Source organism: Capsicum annuum, chromosome 3 (assembly GCF_002878395.1).
Source record: "Capsicum annuum cultivar UCD-10X-F1 chromosome 3, UCD10Xv1.1, whole genome shotgun sequence".
In the NCBI taxonomy this organism is placed as follows: Eukaryota; Viridiplantae; Streptophyta; class Magnoliopsida; order Solanales; family Solanaceae; genus Capsicum; species Capsicum annuum.
This window is the reverse complement of record NC_061113.1, coordinates 81,169,902-81,188,379: the sequence shown is the minus strand read 5'-3', so window position 1 is coordinate 81,188,379 and position 18,478 is coordinate 81,169,902. Positions and strand designations below refer to the sequence as shown.

Sequence of the window (18,478 nt, the reverse complement as noted above, 5' to 3'; positions counted from 1 at the left end):
GATATTTCTGACAACTGACATTGGGATAATCTTGTTTACAAAGGAAAATCTGCCAAAATTTTTTAGAACAACAAAGTGACTAGTAACTACATATAGGCATTCGGTAGTAACATTTCTAGGATAATTAAATTTATACTATAAATTATGTTAGCCTCTAAATTTCCACTATTGGTACTCTCTTCTCTCATATATTCGCTCAACATTTGTCCATTCCTAGTTTTAATAAAAGACAATAAATGGGTAGTGTTTTTCTATGATATTTTTAAATTTTAGATAATTGAGAGCTTGAGAGACAAGGTTCAAAACTGAACAATGTAATCTACATCGTACTCACATACCTATCAGCAAAACCGCCACCCTCGTTTGACACTCTTAGATAGCACTAAAAAATCAACTTTTGTTTGGAATATCCATAGAATATGAAATAATTTTTTCACTATAGCATTTGCGCATGACGTGTGAAATATTTGTGGAGCTATTTTCAATTCAAACAGCAAATACGTTTTATTGTAGTTATACGAATTTCTATTGTCTTAGTTTTTTATTTTTTAATTAAAAAAGGAAAGTCTACATCACATACTTCAAAAATTTAAGGAAAACTATTAAACCACTTCAAAAATTTTATTCTTCAATAAATTAAACAAAAAAAAAAAGGTAACTGAACTCCAATCAATTGTAGTAACTTATTACATGAAAAAAAAATTATATGACAGAAGGTATCATCTATTTACGCAATTGGCATTGCAAGGTACTAACATTGTTGTCAAAGGCGCGCTTAAGCCTTGAAGCGAGGCTCAAAACATGTTGAGAGCTTTACCTTGCCCAATGTGTTACAGTCTCATTATCAAGGTTCTAATAGGATTTTTAATTGGCTTTTTAAAAGTAGCTTGTATACGAAAAGCTAAATGCTAAAAGCCATGAGTTGGGAATACCCAACTTTTGACTTTTTAGCTTATGTTTGTACCTTCTAGCCTAAAAATAAGTGCTTAAAAGCACTTTTGTCTTTCCCAAACACTCAAAAAGTGCTTAAAAGCCAAGAGTACTTGGAAGAAGACAACCCAAACACCCTCTAAGACACACTTTTCCTTGTCAATGGGTCTTTCCTGAAAAGGCTACGCTAAACAATTGATACATCACTTTATTTCAATATTTTTTAATTTCTTATTCATATATTCGTCATTCATGCTTATAATTATAAGTCTTGTCTTAAACATATACATTTGTATTTTTTCTTCTCTTTGCGCTTTTTTTCATTCAAGCCCACGATTTATTTGTGTTTTGTGCAGAAAGCCCCAACATGCCTTAGAGCTTTTTGCGCTTTTTGCTTTTGACAACACCGGTCACTATTGTCAACAATTAAAACTTTATTCTTCACCAAAACACTACTCCATTAATTTTATTTTTCTTAATTACCAACAATGCAAAAAGCACCTTTGGGAAGTATCAAAGTTTTTCTCCTCTAAAAACTTCCAATATTATATTCAGGATATTTAGCAAATAGTATTCAGGATATTTAGCAACTGATTATTCATTATCCCTTCCAATGAATTTTGACAGCTCAATATGAAAGAATAAGGAAATTCGGAAAAGATGTATAGGAACACTTGATAATTGCATGTCAAGTTCAAATGATCTAAGTTTAGAGGAGATGAAAAGATTATTACTATAATCTTAGCATATAATTTCTAAAAAAAGTATATTATACTAACCAATCCCAAAAGAGCAATCACTCAGTCATTGGAGGTAAAGCCCAAACTCACAATAAAGCGTCCAAGGATTTCTATGGAGAAAGATTTCTTCCTTCATTTAACTAGCTAAATTAGATCAATATTCAGCAATTTTAGGAGCATAAACTTTTTCCTTTAATCCTTTTATTACTCAAACATATTGTTTAATTATTGTGGAATAAGATAATTAATAATTTCATACAGATATTTCTATGTCATGTAGATGGCTTTATATACAAAAGAGATTGTTGAGTAGAATCATGTAGATCCCATGAAATCTGGGATTGTACAGAATCAAATATTCTACATAAAGAGAAAGAATCATAGTTTGGATATTCTAGATTACAACAATTATCCTAAGATCTTAGAGGATCAAATCTTGATAATATGAGTATCTTCCTTGAAATCCTCAATCAGTCAAAAAAGCCCTCTAGTGGGTGAATAGATATCTTTCATTCCTAGCATGCTTATTAGATCTTAAAACACATTGTTTGGCGGTCCTTTTATTAAAACACATACTTTGTTGGGAAATAAATATTCCTTGTTTCGAGTGTGCCACTTAGATTCCTAGAATATACTTTAATTTCCCAAGTTCTTTGATGTCAAATTCCCTAAGTAAACACTTCTTTAGATTTTGTACATCCTCTAGATCATCACTTATTACTATGATGTCATCCACATAAACTAATAATGTTGTCACCTTTCTTGTTTCTGAGTGTCTTATGATATGAACAAGGTGTGGTCTCCTTGACTTTGTTGATGCCCTAGCTTGATCATAACCTTTGTAAATCTTCCAAACCATGCACGAGGTGATTGCTTTAATCCATAGAGTGTCTTCTTCAGTCTAGACACCATTCCTTTCTTGCTTGCAAATCCAGGAGGTACCTCTATATAGATTTCCTAATCTAAGTCTCCACGTAAAAATGCATTTTTCACATCAAATTGTTATAGGCTCCAATTAAAAATCGCAGCCAATGATAATAAGATTCTTACAGTATTCATTTTTGTCCCCACTACGTGGGAATACACTGGGTTTGTTGTTGTTGTTGTATTCATTTTTGTCACTGAGGCAAAAGAAAAGACTCCAAATAATCAACTCCATAGGTTTGTGTATAACCCTTTGCTACCAATCGTGCTTTAAATCTTTCTATGGACCTATCTGACTTATATTTCACAGTAAACACCTATCTGCACCCCACCGACTTGTTCCCTTTTGGTATACAATTTACTAAGTTTTGTTTTCCTCCAACGCTTCCATTCCTACCTTCATAGTTTTCTCCCACTCTTTGTTTCTTAGTGCTTCAGACAAATTTCTGGGGATAGGAATACGGAGAAAAGCTTTATGACTTAGGGATAGGTTTTGATATGTCATATAAAGGCTTATAGGGTATTGTGTGCAAGTTCTAGTTCCTTTTCTGAGTGCAATAGGAAGGTAAAGTCATTAGGTTGGTTAGGTTCTTCTTCATGACCAATTTGGTTTGGTATTTCTGATAGTTCAACATGTTCAGGGTGGGTAGTAAGAGCAGTAACCCGACGAGATGATTGCCTTTGAGTAGTTTGATGAGTTAGCCTCTTTCTTCTGGAATAAACCTGAAATGGCACATTATTTTCTAGAATTCCATTATCTATATCCACATTGGGAGACTCCGTGGGTTCATTCAGATTTAAAAACTCACGTGACCAAAGAAATGGTGACCCAGACAAGGATTTGGCACGACTAGAAATAGACAAATCAAATAGTGATAAGTCTAGACGTCTCTCTCCCTTCAATGAGTCCCCATGATTGTAAGAATGGTTAAAAAAATGATTCACTCTCATCAAATGTGATATCAGCTGAAACAAAGAATTTCTTTAATGATGGTTGATAACACTTGTAGCCTTTTTTAGTAGGAGAATATCCTATGAAACCACACTTAAGAGCACGTGGATCTAATTTGCCTCTATTATGCAAATGAATATGAACATAGGCAACATGCCGAAGATTCTAGGAACCAATTTATTAGAAATTTCAAAATTCGGGAAGAAATTCCTAAGAGTATCAAGGAGACTTAAAATTCAAAATTCTTGATGGTATTTTATTACTAAGATGAGCAACAGTTAGGACAGCTTCCCCCCAATATTGTTTTGGAACCCTTTTTTGAAACAATGGTGATCTAGTAATGTCAAGTAACAAACTGTTTCTTCTCTCTGCTATTCCATTTTGTTGAGGAGTACTGACACATGACGATTCATGAATAATTCCCTCTTTTTGAAAGAAAAAAGAGAGGTTTTAATTGAAGTAGTCCTTGGTATTATCGGATCGGAATCTTTTAATTGGCACATGAAATTGGGTTTTGATCAGATTAAAAAAGGTAGGACGAATTTGATTGACATATGATTTTTGCTTTAACAAATAGATCCACATTACTCTTGTACAATCATCAATGAATGACACAAACCATCTAGCACCAGAAATATTAGGAATGGGAAAAGGTCCCAAATATCACTATAAATAAGAGAAAAAGGAGTCTTACATCTTTTATTACTAATTAAAAAGGAAATACGTTTGTGTTTTGTAATTTCACAATCACAATGAAAAGACTCAACAATCAAATCTTTAAACAAAGATGGAAACTTCATTTTGATTAAATAGCAGGACGAATGACCTAACCAACGATGATAAAGCCATACTTTCTCTTTATTGGACATAAATGATTCAGACAAGAATGAACTAGATAAGGAATTCTTAGTTGTATCTTCACCATTGTGGAAATCCAGACAATAAAGACCCCCTTTCTCACTAGCACGCCCAATCATCTCCTTTGTGTTCTGTTCCTAAAATAAACAATATGAAGGAAATAAAGTTACTTGGCATTTGGAATCTTTGGTGGCTTTTTGGACAGAAATGAGATTTACATATAACTTTGAGACATGAAGGACATTTTTAAGCATCAAGGAATTTCCAAATGGTATGTCTCCTTTTTCAGCTACAGTAATAATTGAAGCATCGGCAATAGCAATTTTTTCATAGCTAGGGCAAGGGGAATATGATATAAAGAGATGAGATGAACGGTTCATGTGATCAGTTGCCCCAGAATCAAACACCAACTTTAGAGAAAGTTTGTCTGAGACATTAGTAACAAAGAAGGAAGAAATACATGTGAAGTTCAGTGATAACTAACATCTAAAGCTGACTGTCAATTTATTTCATAAGTCTCAGGGCTACTGGCTATATGTGCCTGCTTTCCATCACTAGTGTTTCTGTTTGGGGGTTTACCATTGAGTTTCCAACACCTATCTCGAGTGTGCCGAGATTTTTTGTAGTAGGTGCAATAAAGATTGTCCCTGTTGATTGGCGATTTGAATGAACCAACGGTCTTGACGATGCTCTCCTGTTGTGAAACTCCAAATTCTCTTGAACTTGTCCCTTTTGCTACAAGAACTGATCCTTTATTAATTTGAGTTTCAAGCATAACACTCCTCCGTCCTTTTATCCGTATAATGGCCATTGTTTCATTTAATGATGGCAAATCTCCATTCCAAAGATTTGCACTCACACGACATCAAATTCTGCATTTAGTACTGCAAGAAAATCATAAATCCTTTCTTTTTCAATAAATCTTTTCACAAAACAGCATCATCTTTACAACCCATTTGAATGCATTGATAATGATCCATTTCTTGCCACAACCCCTGTAAAAAATTGGAATATTCGGTGACAAGTCGAACTCCCTGTTTTGCTGCAGAAAGTTTTGTTTTTATTTCAAAGATCCTGATAGCACCATGTACTTTGGAGTACGTCTCCATTGTATCCCAAATTTCCTTAGCGGTGCTTAGAAATATAACGCTATCAATGATCTCCGGAAGCATGGAGTTCCATAACCAAGACATCACCATTGCATCATGTTCATCCCATGCATCAAAGGTGCGGTCTTCTTTAGATGGTCCCGAACCAAGAAGATATCGTAACTTCCCTTTACCCATTTAAAAGGTACAAACTAGTTGATCCCATTTTAGGTAATTTTTTCATTCAAAAATGTTTTGCAGATCTCCAGTTGAAACTGTAGAGTTATTCTCTACGATTGCAGAAATATTTCCAGTGGCTAGAATATTTGCATCAGTACCCTTATCGAACATGGTTTTGAATGGTTTCAACCTTTGGGCAGATAAGGACTTTTAAAGACGGGATGAATAAAATAAAATTGGCCAGGAATAAGCCTAAAGCTCTGATATCATGTGGAATAAGATAATTGAATAATTTAATTCATAGATTTCTATGTCATATACATGGCTTTATATGCATAGGAGATTGTTAGTAGAATCATCTAGGAGCCCGTTTGGATAGGCTGAAAAAAAGTGGCTGAAAAAAAATCCTTTAAAAGTGTTTTTGAAAGTGTTGAATTTATTTTAAAAATAAGCAGTTAAGTGTTTGTATAAAAGTGCTGGAACTGAAAAAAAGTTATTGATGTGTTTGGTAAATAATGCTTTTAAGCACTTTTTTTTTGGTCAAAATGTCTGAAATACCCTTATAGCTGTTAATAATATATAGAGTTGATTATTATTAATTTTTATTGCTAAAATGATTCAAATTAAAATTAATATATATTTTATATATATATATATATATAAATATTTTCATGAATGACTATTAATTTGTGCGCTAAAAAATCATTTTTTTTTAAGTTTAAGTGTTGAATGTTTGTGTTTGAAAAAGATAGTTACGTTTAATTTTGACCAATAAATTTAACACATCATTGTTTCTTTGTGTATATATATAGGGGGGATTCATGTATACAATCTTGGTAATGAATTTTATGATATTGATAATACAAAACTAATATTAATTTTATAGTGATTACTAATATTATTTTCAAATTTGTGGGTATATGGACCAGCTGACATAAATACCTCCAATTTTTTTGTTTTTTTAAAAAAGATTTGAGAATATATATTATTGAATACAAGATTACATGTATAGGATCAAAAAGAAAAAATAGCACCTTTCAATTGTCTGCTTAAGTCTAATAATATAATATTTTGATTCATGTTTTTCCTTTCCGTAATCCGTATAGATAATACTTACATAAATTATATGTTGACCTATGTATTCTTTTATGTATGGTAAAATATAGAACAAAAATAGGTGTATACAAGTTAGTTGTGAAGTAGTGAAGAATTAGGACTACCAGGGTAAATTTGGAATAAAGAATAATTATAAGGGACACAAATGTAATTTACTTGGTCAACTCTAATAGCTTATAATCTTCCAAAAAAAAAACTAGAATGCTAGCCTCTTATTTTTGGCTTAAAAAAAAGCTAAAATTAACTTTTTTTAAGCACTTATAAAATTTGCCACACTTTTTTAAGCAAAAAATAGCTTATAAGCTATTTTGACCAACTTAAAAGCTAAGCCAAACACCCACTAAATCCCATGAAATCTAGGATTGTATAGAATCATAGATTCTACATAGAGAAAAAGAATCATAGATAGGATATTCCAGATTACAACAATTATCCTAAGATCTTAGAGAATCAAATCTTGATATGATAAGTATTTTCTTTGAAATCCGCTATCGGCCAACAATTATATTTGTGTGATTTAAGAAAAGAATCTTGTGTGCTCAGGATAAAGGATAGAGGGCTCACGTGCAAAGTGTGTGTCCAAATACAAGTAAAGAATAATAAGCAAGAGTGAGTGTGTTCTTCGTGTAGGCTGTTAAAGTTTAATTAAGTTTGAGCGGTAGCTTTGCTCTATTAGTACTTTTTCTGGATTACATGTTGAAAAAATAAAGCAAAACAAGTGATTGTGCACAAAGTGGAAGTGGAACCTTGCACCTTACTCCAAGCAATAATGTAACGGCTAATGACGTTTCTTGTAAAGAACATAAACTTTTGGTCCTTATACCACTGTTCCAAGTTTCTTTGGTCATGTTATGTTTAACCAATGATGACAAATAGAAGATTATGCTGCACTAGTTGATATTTAGTTCATAATCACCATAAGTATGGGCAGGAAAGACTAACTGGGGAAGCAAGATGTAGGGAAGTACTACTAAGCTCCACTAACTCTTCTATAAAAGTTCAATGAGAGATTACTGACAGCTGAATCTTTTTAAAAAAAATAATAATAACCGAGAAATTCCCAAGGAAATAGTGGCGCACAATTTGAAACACAATGAATATTGGACCTTTACCTTTCTCCATTTAAATGTCAGGCTTTTGTCCGGAGCAGGGTTAGGACCTATGATGTATGTCTAAACCCACACATCATGCACTAGATCAATACCCTTGGAAAAACTATACCTTCAGTGTTCAAATCTTGAAGCAACTATACCTTCAGTCTTGAAATATCAGGGAACCATCTTTAGGAGTTCAAAAACTTGCTTTCATAACTCCTACTTATGATTTTATGGTCAGCTTTAAGGATTTCCGAAAGTATAAAACATCTCTGTGTAAAATATAAGAAAGGAAATATTATTAAATTGTTGTTTCTACATGATTATATTGAGACCCTATTTATAGACACTATCTTCTAATCCTTTTCCAAATAGGGCATTACATTATAATTCTTTTTCAAGTAGGATTATGTTATTCCAATTCCTAAACATATTCTAACCCTCTCTCTCAAGCTGGTGCATACAAGGCATATGTACCAAGCTTATTATGGATGTAATTAATATGAGGATCAGTGAGGGACTTGGTGCATGGAGTGTTGCCCCTTGGTAGTCATGTGGGTCATTTGGAAAGATAGGAATATGGGGGCTTTCGAAGGGGCAGAACTTGATGTCATAAAGTTAAAGAAATGCATCTAAGAATGGCTATCCCGTATAAACATACCGTCAAGACTGTTTCCAGAGAAGATTTCTTTGTCGCTGGATGCAACTCCGTCGGAATCTGAGAAAATCCCAACAAAATGTAAAATTAATGAGAAAATCATTTTCTAATTCAACAAGCATAAGGATTTGATCAGCATAGAAATTTTACGGGTCTTTGACAACTATAGACAAGCAAATAAATTTCTTAATTAGCACACTTCCTGAAACCATTTCTATCAAATGCAGCAGTCCAGAACCTCTCCTTGAAAGTGAGGACGGACCATGAAAATATGCAAGGGAGAACAGGTTATAATCACAAACGTCGCCATGGAAATATGCAAGGGAGAACAGGTTATAATCACAAAAATCATCTTATGTGCTAATAAAACACAAGATTCAAGAGAAGATTGAGTCAATCCTTTAGGAGATGATAGGCAAACCACTTGCAATATTTACATAAACATGCACACTCTCCCATGATATTAGTTCCACTTTTGTACAAGAGAAGAAGACAGCTCATACCCCACGGCCGTTGTCAGTGATGCTAATGGAGTTATCAGCATGGAGGACCACATTTATCTTTGTTGCAAATCCTGCCTGTGCCTCATCAACGGCATTATCCAAGATTTCATAAACCTGGAAGGAAATATGATTAATAAGTGAGGCGATAAAAATTCAGTCAAAACTAAACAGAAGCATAATTAGCACCAACAAATACACCAAAAGAAAGGACTCAGAAAAGGCCAGAGATACCAAATGGTGGAGACCACGAGGTCCTGTGCTTCCTATGTACATTCCTGGTCTTTTTCTCACTGGATCCAAACCTTCCAATACCTAATGAAGCAGCAATTTGCATACATATTATCATTGGTAAATGATCAACATATTATTCACGTCATTATTTCTTCAGTAGTAAATAGAAACAATTTAAGAAGAAAATTACTACTGAAAAACAAACAAAAAGAAGATCTTCCTGCATAACTATATACATCTGCTTTGCATTAAGCAGCAAGATGATAATGAAAGTTAAGTATGAAGCTTACTGTCTCTTACATTCTTATCCAGGTAAACTGTATCTCAAAAGATAACCGTGCCTTGCAGAGTTTCATAATAGGTAATGCACAATACAGTATGCTTATTCACTCTTCAGTCAATGAGCGACTAAACACTACGTATTCACTGCATGTACTTATGAATATATACTTGCACTCAAAATAAAATATTTGACATCGGTGTGTTGCATCACCTGTAAAAGAAATTTATTTTTATTCAACCATTTTCCTAATCACCTTAAACTACTGTGGGGAACTAAATTTTATTAAATTAAAATCCGTACAAAATTCGGATTATATTAAATTCAAAATATATTAGTCCCAAATAAATATTGCGGATTAATATAATTGGATTAATTATTTAAGTCCAAATATGTATGGATTCAAATAAAGTCCAATCTTTATTGGGCTAGCCCATTGATTTGGGCTACAAATGATGAGCCCACTTTAATAAGCAATATTCTAGAGGTCCAAATAAGCGCCACGTGTCAAATGATGTAGCATGCCAAGTCAATAGGACCATGCCACATGTCAAAATGATGCAACAAGTCCATGAAATAAAAGCCCATAAAAAGGCGCCACGTCACTTGAATTTGATTGGTCAAAGGAAGTCCATCTTCATCATGACTCTTTCTTTTCCACAACTATAAATAGGGGTCTCATAATTCAGAAAAGGACCCCCCAGACCTCTAACAAGTAGCAAGAGAAAGCTCGTGGATCAAACGCCGCAATTTTTCTAAAAAGTTCTAGCATTCAAATCAAGTTCATCAAGATTTAAGATCAAGACCGCAATATTCAAGAACAAGCTCAAAAACCCTTGAATTCAAGCATAAGTCAAGATCAAGTCCCTCAAGTCCGCAAACCAAGTTCAAATTCAAGATTAAGCTTTAAGCCCTTGAATTTATATTTGAAAAGGCGAATCAGAGGACTGATAGAGATTGTAACACTCGTATTGAAATCAATAAATTGATTGTTGCAATATTTTTCTTATCTCAATTATTTATTTTTCGGTCTCGAAAATTTTATTGTCCAACAAATTCTGGCACGCCCAGTAGGACAGTCTCTACCTCTCATCTCAACTTTTCCAACTGCAAAGTTCAACAACACTGAAATGACTTCCAAGAAGGTCAACTCTCAATCAACTGCTCCAAAGGCTGCTGATTCAAAGTTCTCTGCTGAAGTAGAAAACATCCTTGGTGTTACTTTAGAAGCTTAGGAGCTGTCACGAGGAGCAAGGCAGGCTTGCTAGGACAACAAACACTTCCAGTGTCGTCCACGCCAACTCCAGTTTTTGGATCTTCAACCCCAAAAGGAACGAAGTCCAATGCAAGTGCTTCGGAAGGAGGAAGCAGTGTGGCAGAATCGCTTAAGAAGACTCTTGCTCTACTTGAGCATTCCGGTTCTAAATACTCTGGCGCAAAGAGTGATGATCGTTCAAGCAACTCATCATCTCCGACCACACCGCATAAGTTGAGCACTTCAAAGATCAACTTATGCGATAATCCGTGTTACTCTCCAACATCTCCAGTGATTATGCAAGCGATGGTGACTGATGCCTCGTCTATGGAGGAGCAACTTATGAATCTGACAAAGGCAATTGAGAGCCTGACCAAATATGTTCAGAATCAAGATGCTCGAATTGATAAGATAGTGGATAGGGTGGAAGGTTTGATAGACGGAGAGTCTAGTCATGCACCTGAAAAATCTCCAGAGGTTCATGAGACAGAAAATCCTGTAAAACAAACACCACCGACTAAAGAGGTGCAAGTTTCTTCTGAGGGAATGATCCCGATTGGACGATTAAGGATATATGTCAAGCCCTACACTGCAAGGATATATAACCTCAAAATGTCTGCCGGCTATCAACCCCCAAATTTCAACAATTTGAGGGCAAAGGAAACCCAAAACAGCATGTCGCATATTTTGTTGAGACATGTAACAATGCTGGAACTTACGGTGACTATCTTTTCAAACAGTTTGTCGTTCCCTAAAGGGAAACGCCTTTGACTGGTATACGGACCTTGAGCCTAATTCCATCGATAGTTGGGAGCAATTGGAGCACGAGTTCCTAAATCGTTTTTATAGTACAAGGCATACAGTGAGCATGGTAGAGCTCACAAATACTCGACAAAGAAAGGATGAATCAGTCATTGACTTCATCAATCGATGGAGAAATGCTAGCCTAAACTGCAAAGATAGGCTCAGCAAAGTTTCTGCAATAGAGATGTGCGTCCAAGGAATGCACTGGGAGCTTCTCTACATCTTGCAGGGCATTAAGCCTAAATCCTTTGAAGAGCTAGCTACCCGTGCTCACGATATGGAGTTGAGCATGTCTTCTGCTAGAAACGAGGCAGTGCCTATTCATGACCCTCGAAGGGGAGAGGATAAGCAGAACCCAAAAAATAGGGCAAGTTTGTCCCCAAAAATGAAAACAAGGAGTCTATAAATATTGATGTGTCTCCTGTGAAGGTCACCACAAAGGTAACCAAGAAGCAAAGTGTGAAGACGACTTCTGGAGCACATTCGAATAAGAAAACTTTAAAGGAGATGCAAGAAAAGGAATATCCCTTCCTTGATTCTGATGTTGCTGAGATTTTCGATGAACTCCTCGAGCATAAGCTCATTGAACTCCCAGAGATGAAGCATCCCAACGAAGCTGGAAGGACCAATGACCCTAATTATTGCAAATATCATAGGCTCATAAGTCATCCTCCGAAAAAGTGCTTTGTCTTTAAAGATAAAGTTATGCAACTGGCAAAAGAAAAAAAAATCTTCAATGATGAGACGGCCAGTTCTCATCAAATCTCCATCACATTTGGCTCGCTCGATTCAGTCCGAATATGTGTTAAAGAGCATAATGAGAAAATATTAGGGCCTGACAGGTCTTCAGTTGACGAAGGCGATGATGAAGGTTAGACTCTGGTGACCAGGAGCAGACGCAGAAGGATAAGTCTGCAAAAGGAGTCGTCCAAGCATCCAACCAGAAAGAGAATGGTAAAGAAACCAAGGAAACAGAAGTTGGTTGAATTCCCAAGGATGACGAGGGTGATGGAGCTTCACCCCCAAAAACCTCAGCGTCCGATGACTTTAGAGGAATTCTTACCGAGTTGGTTTCGTGTAAAGACCGCCCAAGTCAATCTTGAGGTGTCTTGTTTTAATACCGCCAAAGAGGGGGCAAAGGGTGAGAATCTACTCATGGAGGTTCCTTCACCTTCCGAAAAGCTTGTTGAAACTCTTGGCGAAGAGGCACATGTATGTGATACAAAAATCATTCACAAATAACAATCTTCTGCTTGGTGAAGCCCTACATAACCGTCCCTTATACATGGTGGGTCAAATTCCAGGAAAGAAGATCAATAGAATCTTGATAGATGAGGGATCTGGAGTCAACATCCTGCTTATCCACACGATGAAGGAACTTGGCATCGCTACTAGCGAACTGGACGAGAGTCGTATAATGATCCAAGGCTTCAACCAAGGGGACTAGAGGGCCATGGGATCTATCAAGCTGGGGATTCGTATGGATAATTTTCAATCAAATGCATTGATGTATGTGATCGATGCCGAAACTTCATACAATATATTGTTAGGTAGGCCTTGGGTGCACGGGAACAAAATTATCTCGTCCTTCTACTATCAATGCTTGAAGTATCTAGAAGGTGGAGTGGAAAGAAAGATAGTAGCTGATGATAAGCGCCATTCACTGAAGCTGAGTCATATTTTGCCGATGCAAAATTCTACTTAAAGAAACATGTTGTAGATGAGAAAAGAGTTGAAGATGTCACCAAGACCAAGTGTGACGATCTTGCATCTAAGAAGGTCGCGGTGACTGGCGAAAAAGTCGCCACCAAGAAGCCTCTCTCCACTTTAAATAAAGAAAGTGTTGCTCCTACGAAAACTAAGACAACTCCCGTTCTTCGCTACGTACCGAAGGTAAAGAAAGAGAAAGATCACCCATCGGATTCCCAAGATAATATGCTAAAAGGGCTAACTTTACCTATCAGGAAGATTGATGCAAAAATCCATCCTCAAAACTTCTTGAAGAGTCTGTGACTCAAAATCTGCCACAAGATATGACACTCCCTACGAAGCGTACGAAAGAAGGCTTTGACCCAAATGCATATAAGCTATTTGTAAAAACTGGATACAATCCTAATGAGCCATCAAGGTTGGGCAAACTTCCGTCGGAGAGTACAACCAGGCAGGCACGTGAAGGCCTAGGATACACGCAGCCACCTCCAATTTGCATCTCCATAAGAAGGGTAGTTAGTAATTACATCACCGTGGAAGAAGAATCCATTGTTGCTAATAAAAGACCCTCTATATTTGATCGACTTAGAGGGTCAACTGCAAGAACTTCTGTGTTTGAAAGGTTGGGACCTCTAAATAAGAAGAAAAGCAACAAGCGTAAGAGGGGTCGTCAAAGCACAATGATGTACTCTTCATTTAAAATACAGAAGGATTTCTAAAGTTTGATTCCTTCTAGAATGAAGCGACAGACGGAACTAGTAGTTTCATGCAATAAGGTGCTAAAAGCAAAAGCGCATACTGTGGTTTATACCAAGCAACGCAAAGAAGATGAAGAGTGTTGGCTCCTCATATCATGCTACGATCCAGAATGAGAAAGATGTCTCGTCTCAAATGAAGGTTGATGAAGAGATAGAAGATACCTTTTGGTGTCATCATATATCCGTCAACGGCGATGATCCTCAAGAAGACGAAGAGGCTGGAGATGCTCCATCGCAACTTGAAGGGGGAGTAAAGGCCACAATAAATCCCTTGAAGTAAGTTAATCTTGGAACCAATAAAGACCCAAGACCAACTTACCTGAGTGCGTTTCTAGAAGTGGAGAAGGAAATCCCTTACATGGACATACTCAAAGAATATATGGATGTCTTCGCCTAAAGCTATAAGGAAATGCCTAGATTAGATCCAAAAGTAACGGTACATCAGTTGGCGGTCAGGAATGGTCGCCCAAAGGCGATTTAGGCCAGATTTGGTTCCATTAATCGAAAATAAAGTTAACAAACTCATTGAAGCTGGCTTTATTCGCGAAGTCAAATATCCTATGTGGATTTCAAGTATTGATCCAGTGCGGAAGAAGAATGGCCAAATTTGAGTTTGTGTCGACTTTCGGGATCTCAACAACGCCTGCCCTAAAGATGACTTCCAATCCCCATACCAGAGTTGATGATTGATGCCACCACTGGTTATGAAGCAATGTCCTTCATGGATGGTTCATCCGGCTACAGCCAAATCCGTATGGCGCCAAAGGATGAAGAACTCACTGCATTTCGTACGCCCAAAGGTATTTATTGCTACAAAGTGATGCCTTTTGGTTTGAAGAACGTTGGTGCCACTTATCAAAGGGCTATGAAGAACATCTTTGATGGCCTGCTCTATAAAAATGTTGAATGCTACGTGGATGATCTAGTGGTGAAATCAAGAAAGAGAGAAGACCACTTAAAAGACATAAGAATGGCATTCAAATTACTTCGAAGATATCAACTTAGGATGAATCCATTGAAGTATGCCTTTGGAGTTACTTCTGAAAAGTTTCTTGGCTTCATTGTGCGACACCGAGGAATTGAAATTGATCAAGACAAGGTTGATGCGATTTAGAAGATGTCTGAACCTCGAAATATTCATGAGTTAAAAAAGCCTTCAAGGAAGGCTAGCATATTTAAGGAGGTTCATCTCAAACCTGGCCGGAAAATGTCAACCATTTAGTCATCTCATGAAGAAGGACACTCCCTTCGAATGGGACCAAGCTTGTAGTAATGCCTTTGAGAGTATCAAATCATACTTAATGAAGCCACCAGTTCTTATGGCACCCATACCTGGAAAACCGTTGATACTCTACATTGCGGCACAAGAAAGGTCAGTCGAAGCACTCAAGAAAATAGTGGAGGCAAAGAGAACTCTCTTTACTATCTGAGCAGAATGATGACAACAAACGAGCTGAAGTATTCTCCAATCGAAAAGTTATGTTTGGCATTGGCTTTCTCAATCCAAAAGATGAAACACTACTTTCAAACTCATGTTGTTCTTCTTGTGTCTAGGGCGAATCCCATTAAGTTTGTAATGTCGAAACCAGTCCTTAGTGACCGACTTGCAAGATGGTACCTTCAATTTCAACAGTTTGAGATTGTGTACGCTCCCCAAAAGGCTGTAAAGGGACAAGCATTGGCTGACTTCTTGGCAGACCACCTAATACCTGATGATTGGCTTCCTGATAAAAATGCAATGGTTATTGAAGCCAAACCCCCGTGGAAAATGTACTTTGATGGGGCCGCACATCGAGATGGAGCTAGTGCCGGGGTAGTGTTCGTCACTCCGCAAGAAGAGGTCATCCCATACTCATTTACCCTAACAACTGTTGCTCTAATAATGTTGCTAAATATCAAGCGTTAATACTTGGACATGAGATGACAGTTGACATGAAACAACTGCAATTACAAGTGTTTGGTGACTCCCAATTAGTGATCAAGCAACTTTTGGGAAGCTATGAAGTTAGAAAGCCTAAGCTACGACCATATCATGATTATGCACAGAAGTTGATGGGGTGGCTTGGAGAAATAACCCTCCAACATGTCCCAAGGAGAGAAAATAAGCAAGCTGATGCCCTAGCTGCTTTGGCCTCAACCCTGACTCTTCCAAATTAGATGCAAGTTACTATCCGCCAAGAATGGGTAGTATCGTCATCAACTGAGGATGAAGAAAGTAAAGTCGAATACCTCGTTGCCATATCTGAAGCTGCAAAAGAAGATTGGCGACAACCTATCATTGATTACTTATGTTATGGGATACTTCCAGAGGATCCAATGAGAAGGACTGACATTCGTCATCGTGCACCTCGCTTCCTTTACTATAAAGACACACTGTACCGAAGATCATTTGAAAGAGTACTCTTACGGTGTTTAGGAGAGGAAAAAGCAATTCAAGCTTTGCAAGAAGCACACTCGGGAGTTTGTGGATCACATCAATCTGAACCGAAGCTCCATTTTCACATGGATATTATTGGCCAACGATGGTGAAAGATTGCTTGGACTATGCTAGAAGATGCAAAGCTTGTCAATTCCATGCAAATTTCCTACATCAACCTCCAGAGTTACTATATAGCATCTTGGTCATTCAATGCTTGGGGAATGCATGTTGTTGGTCCACTACCAAAGTCTTCTGGTGGACACTTATACATCTTGGCCGCAACAGATTACTTCTCAAAATGGACCGAAGCTATTACTCTTAAGGAAGTAAAGAAAGAAAATGTTGCAAACTTCATCCGAAAGAATATCATCTACCGCTTTGGAATCCCTCAATATATAATAACTGACAATGGCAAGCCGTTCGATAATAAATTGATGAATAAGATTTATGATCTGTTTGGCTTCAAGCAGTGCAAGTCTTCTATGTCCATGCTGCCGCCAATGGTAGCATTCAATAAGACTTTATGCAACTTGTTGAAGAAAGTCATCTCCAAATCTAAATGAGACTGGCATGAGCGAATAGAAGAAGCTTTATGGGCGTATAGTACAACTTACCGTACACCAACGCAAGCAACTCCATACTCGCTTGCTTTTGGAGTTAAAGCAGTCCTGCAACTTGAGCGTCAAATACCTTCTTTGAGACTGGCTATTCAAGAAGGGCTCATCGATGAAGAAAATGCTAAGTTGCATCTTGCGGAGTTAGAAGCTCTTGATGAGAAGAGGCTGGAGGCTCAACAAAATCTTGAATGCTATCAAGCCCGACTATCTCGTTCTTTCAAAAAAAAAAGTTCGCTTGAGGTGTTTCCAAGTTGGAGATCAAGTCCTTGCAGTAAGAAGGCCCATTATAACTTCTCGGAAGTCTGGGGGCAAACTTACCCCAAAGTGGGATGGACCATATGTCGTACAAGAGGCATATTCAAACGGTGCTTACAAGCTTGTCAATGCAGATGGCGTGAGGGTTAGCCCCATCAACGCCAAGTTCTTGAAGAAGTACTATCCTTGAAGGAAGATGACACTCCTTAAGGCACGAGTATAAACTGCATGTACACTCCATAAGGCACAAGTACAAACAGCATGTACACTCCCTAAGGCACGAGTATAAACTGCATGTACACTCCTTAAGGCACGAGTATAAACTGCATGTACACTCCTTAAGGCACGAGTATAAACTGCATGTACACTCTTTAAGGTATGAGTATAAACTGCATGTCCACTCCTAGCCCGCAAGAGTATAAACTGTGTAAGGCTAAAAAAAAAAAATGAAAGTCCGCTAGGTTGAAAACCTCGAAAGAGGCGGCCTAGGCAAAAGTTAGGAAACAAAAAAAAAAAGAAAAAAAAACACTCACCCAGAACTACATTGTGACTTGATCCTCTTTACTGAGGTACGTAGGCGCTTAGAATTTCATTCTGAGTTCAGTTGCACGAGTGTCAAAAAAATATATATATGTTCCTGCAGTATCTACCATATGGATACCAAGTATGAAACTATTCTAATTAAATTTTGGACTTACTCTAAATATTTGTGACTCAATGGGGGCAACCCGTAGAAAAGAAAGAGAGTTCCTTCAATGGGATTTGGAATGCCAAAGTTCTCCAAGCCTACAACTAGAAGGATCTCAAAATTTACATGCCTTAAGGTGGACAAGATTTGTTCGTTTTCACCTTAAGCTGGCCTCTTACGTGTTTATCCTTTAAAAGGATATAAAAATTTTCATGCCTTAAGGTAGACAAGATTTGTCCCTTTACACCTTAAGCTGGCATTCTGATGGATTTTTTATGTAAAGGGACCATCTTGAAATTAAATTGGTCTGTACGAAGGCGAAGTTAAACCCTCACACCCTAAGCCGATTGTTGCAAAGTCAGCATCATGAAGTCGAATTGGTCGGTCTTAGAGTGTACGAAGGCGAAGTTAAACTCTC

At 37.0% G+C, this 18,478-nt stretch overlaps 1 protein-coding gene across 2 annotated transcripts in view; it reads right to left on the bottom strand.

Moving 5' to 3' along the window:
- Positions 1 to 18,478, bottom strand: part of LOC107852877 (DNA gyrase subunit B, chloroplastic/mitochondrial) — a 58,812-nt gene that overhangs the window by 35,224 nt on the left and 5,110 nt on the right. For both annotated transcript variants that reach the window (XR_007052948.1, XM_016697923.2), the window contains exons 3-5: positions 9,275 to 9,355; positions 9,044 to 9,157; positions 8,544 to 8,600 (exon numbers count right to left, since the gene is read on the bottom strand). Coding sequence is in view for 1 of the 2 variants with exons in the window: in XM_016697923.2 (XP_016553409.1) it covers positions 8,544 to 8,600; positions 9,044 to 9,157; positions 9,275 to 9,355 (252 nt within the window). In the remaining variant the exon portion in view is untranslated. The remainder of the gene's footprint in view (positions 1 to 8,543; positions 8,601 to 9,043; positions 9,158 to 9,274; positions 9,356 to 18,478) is intronic.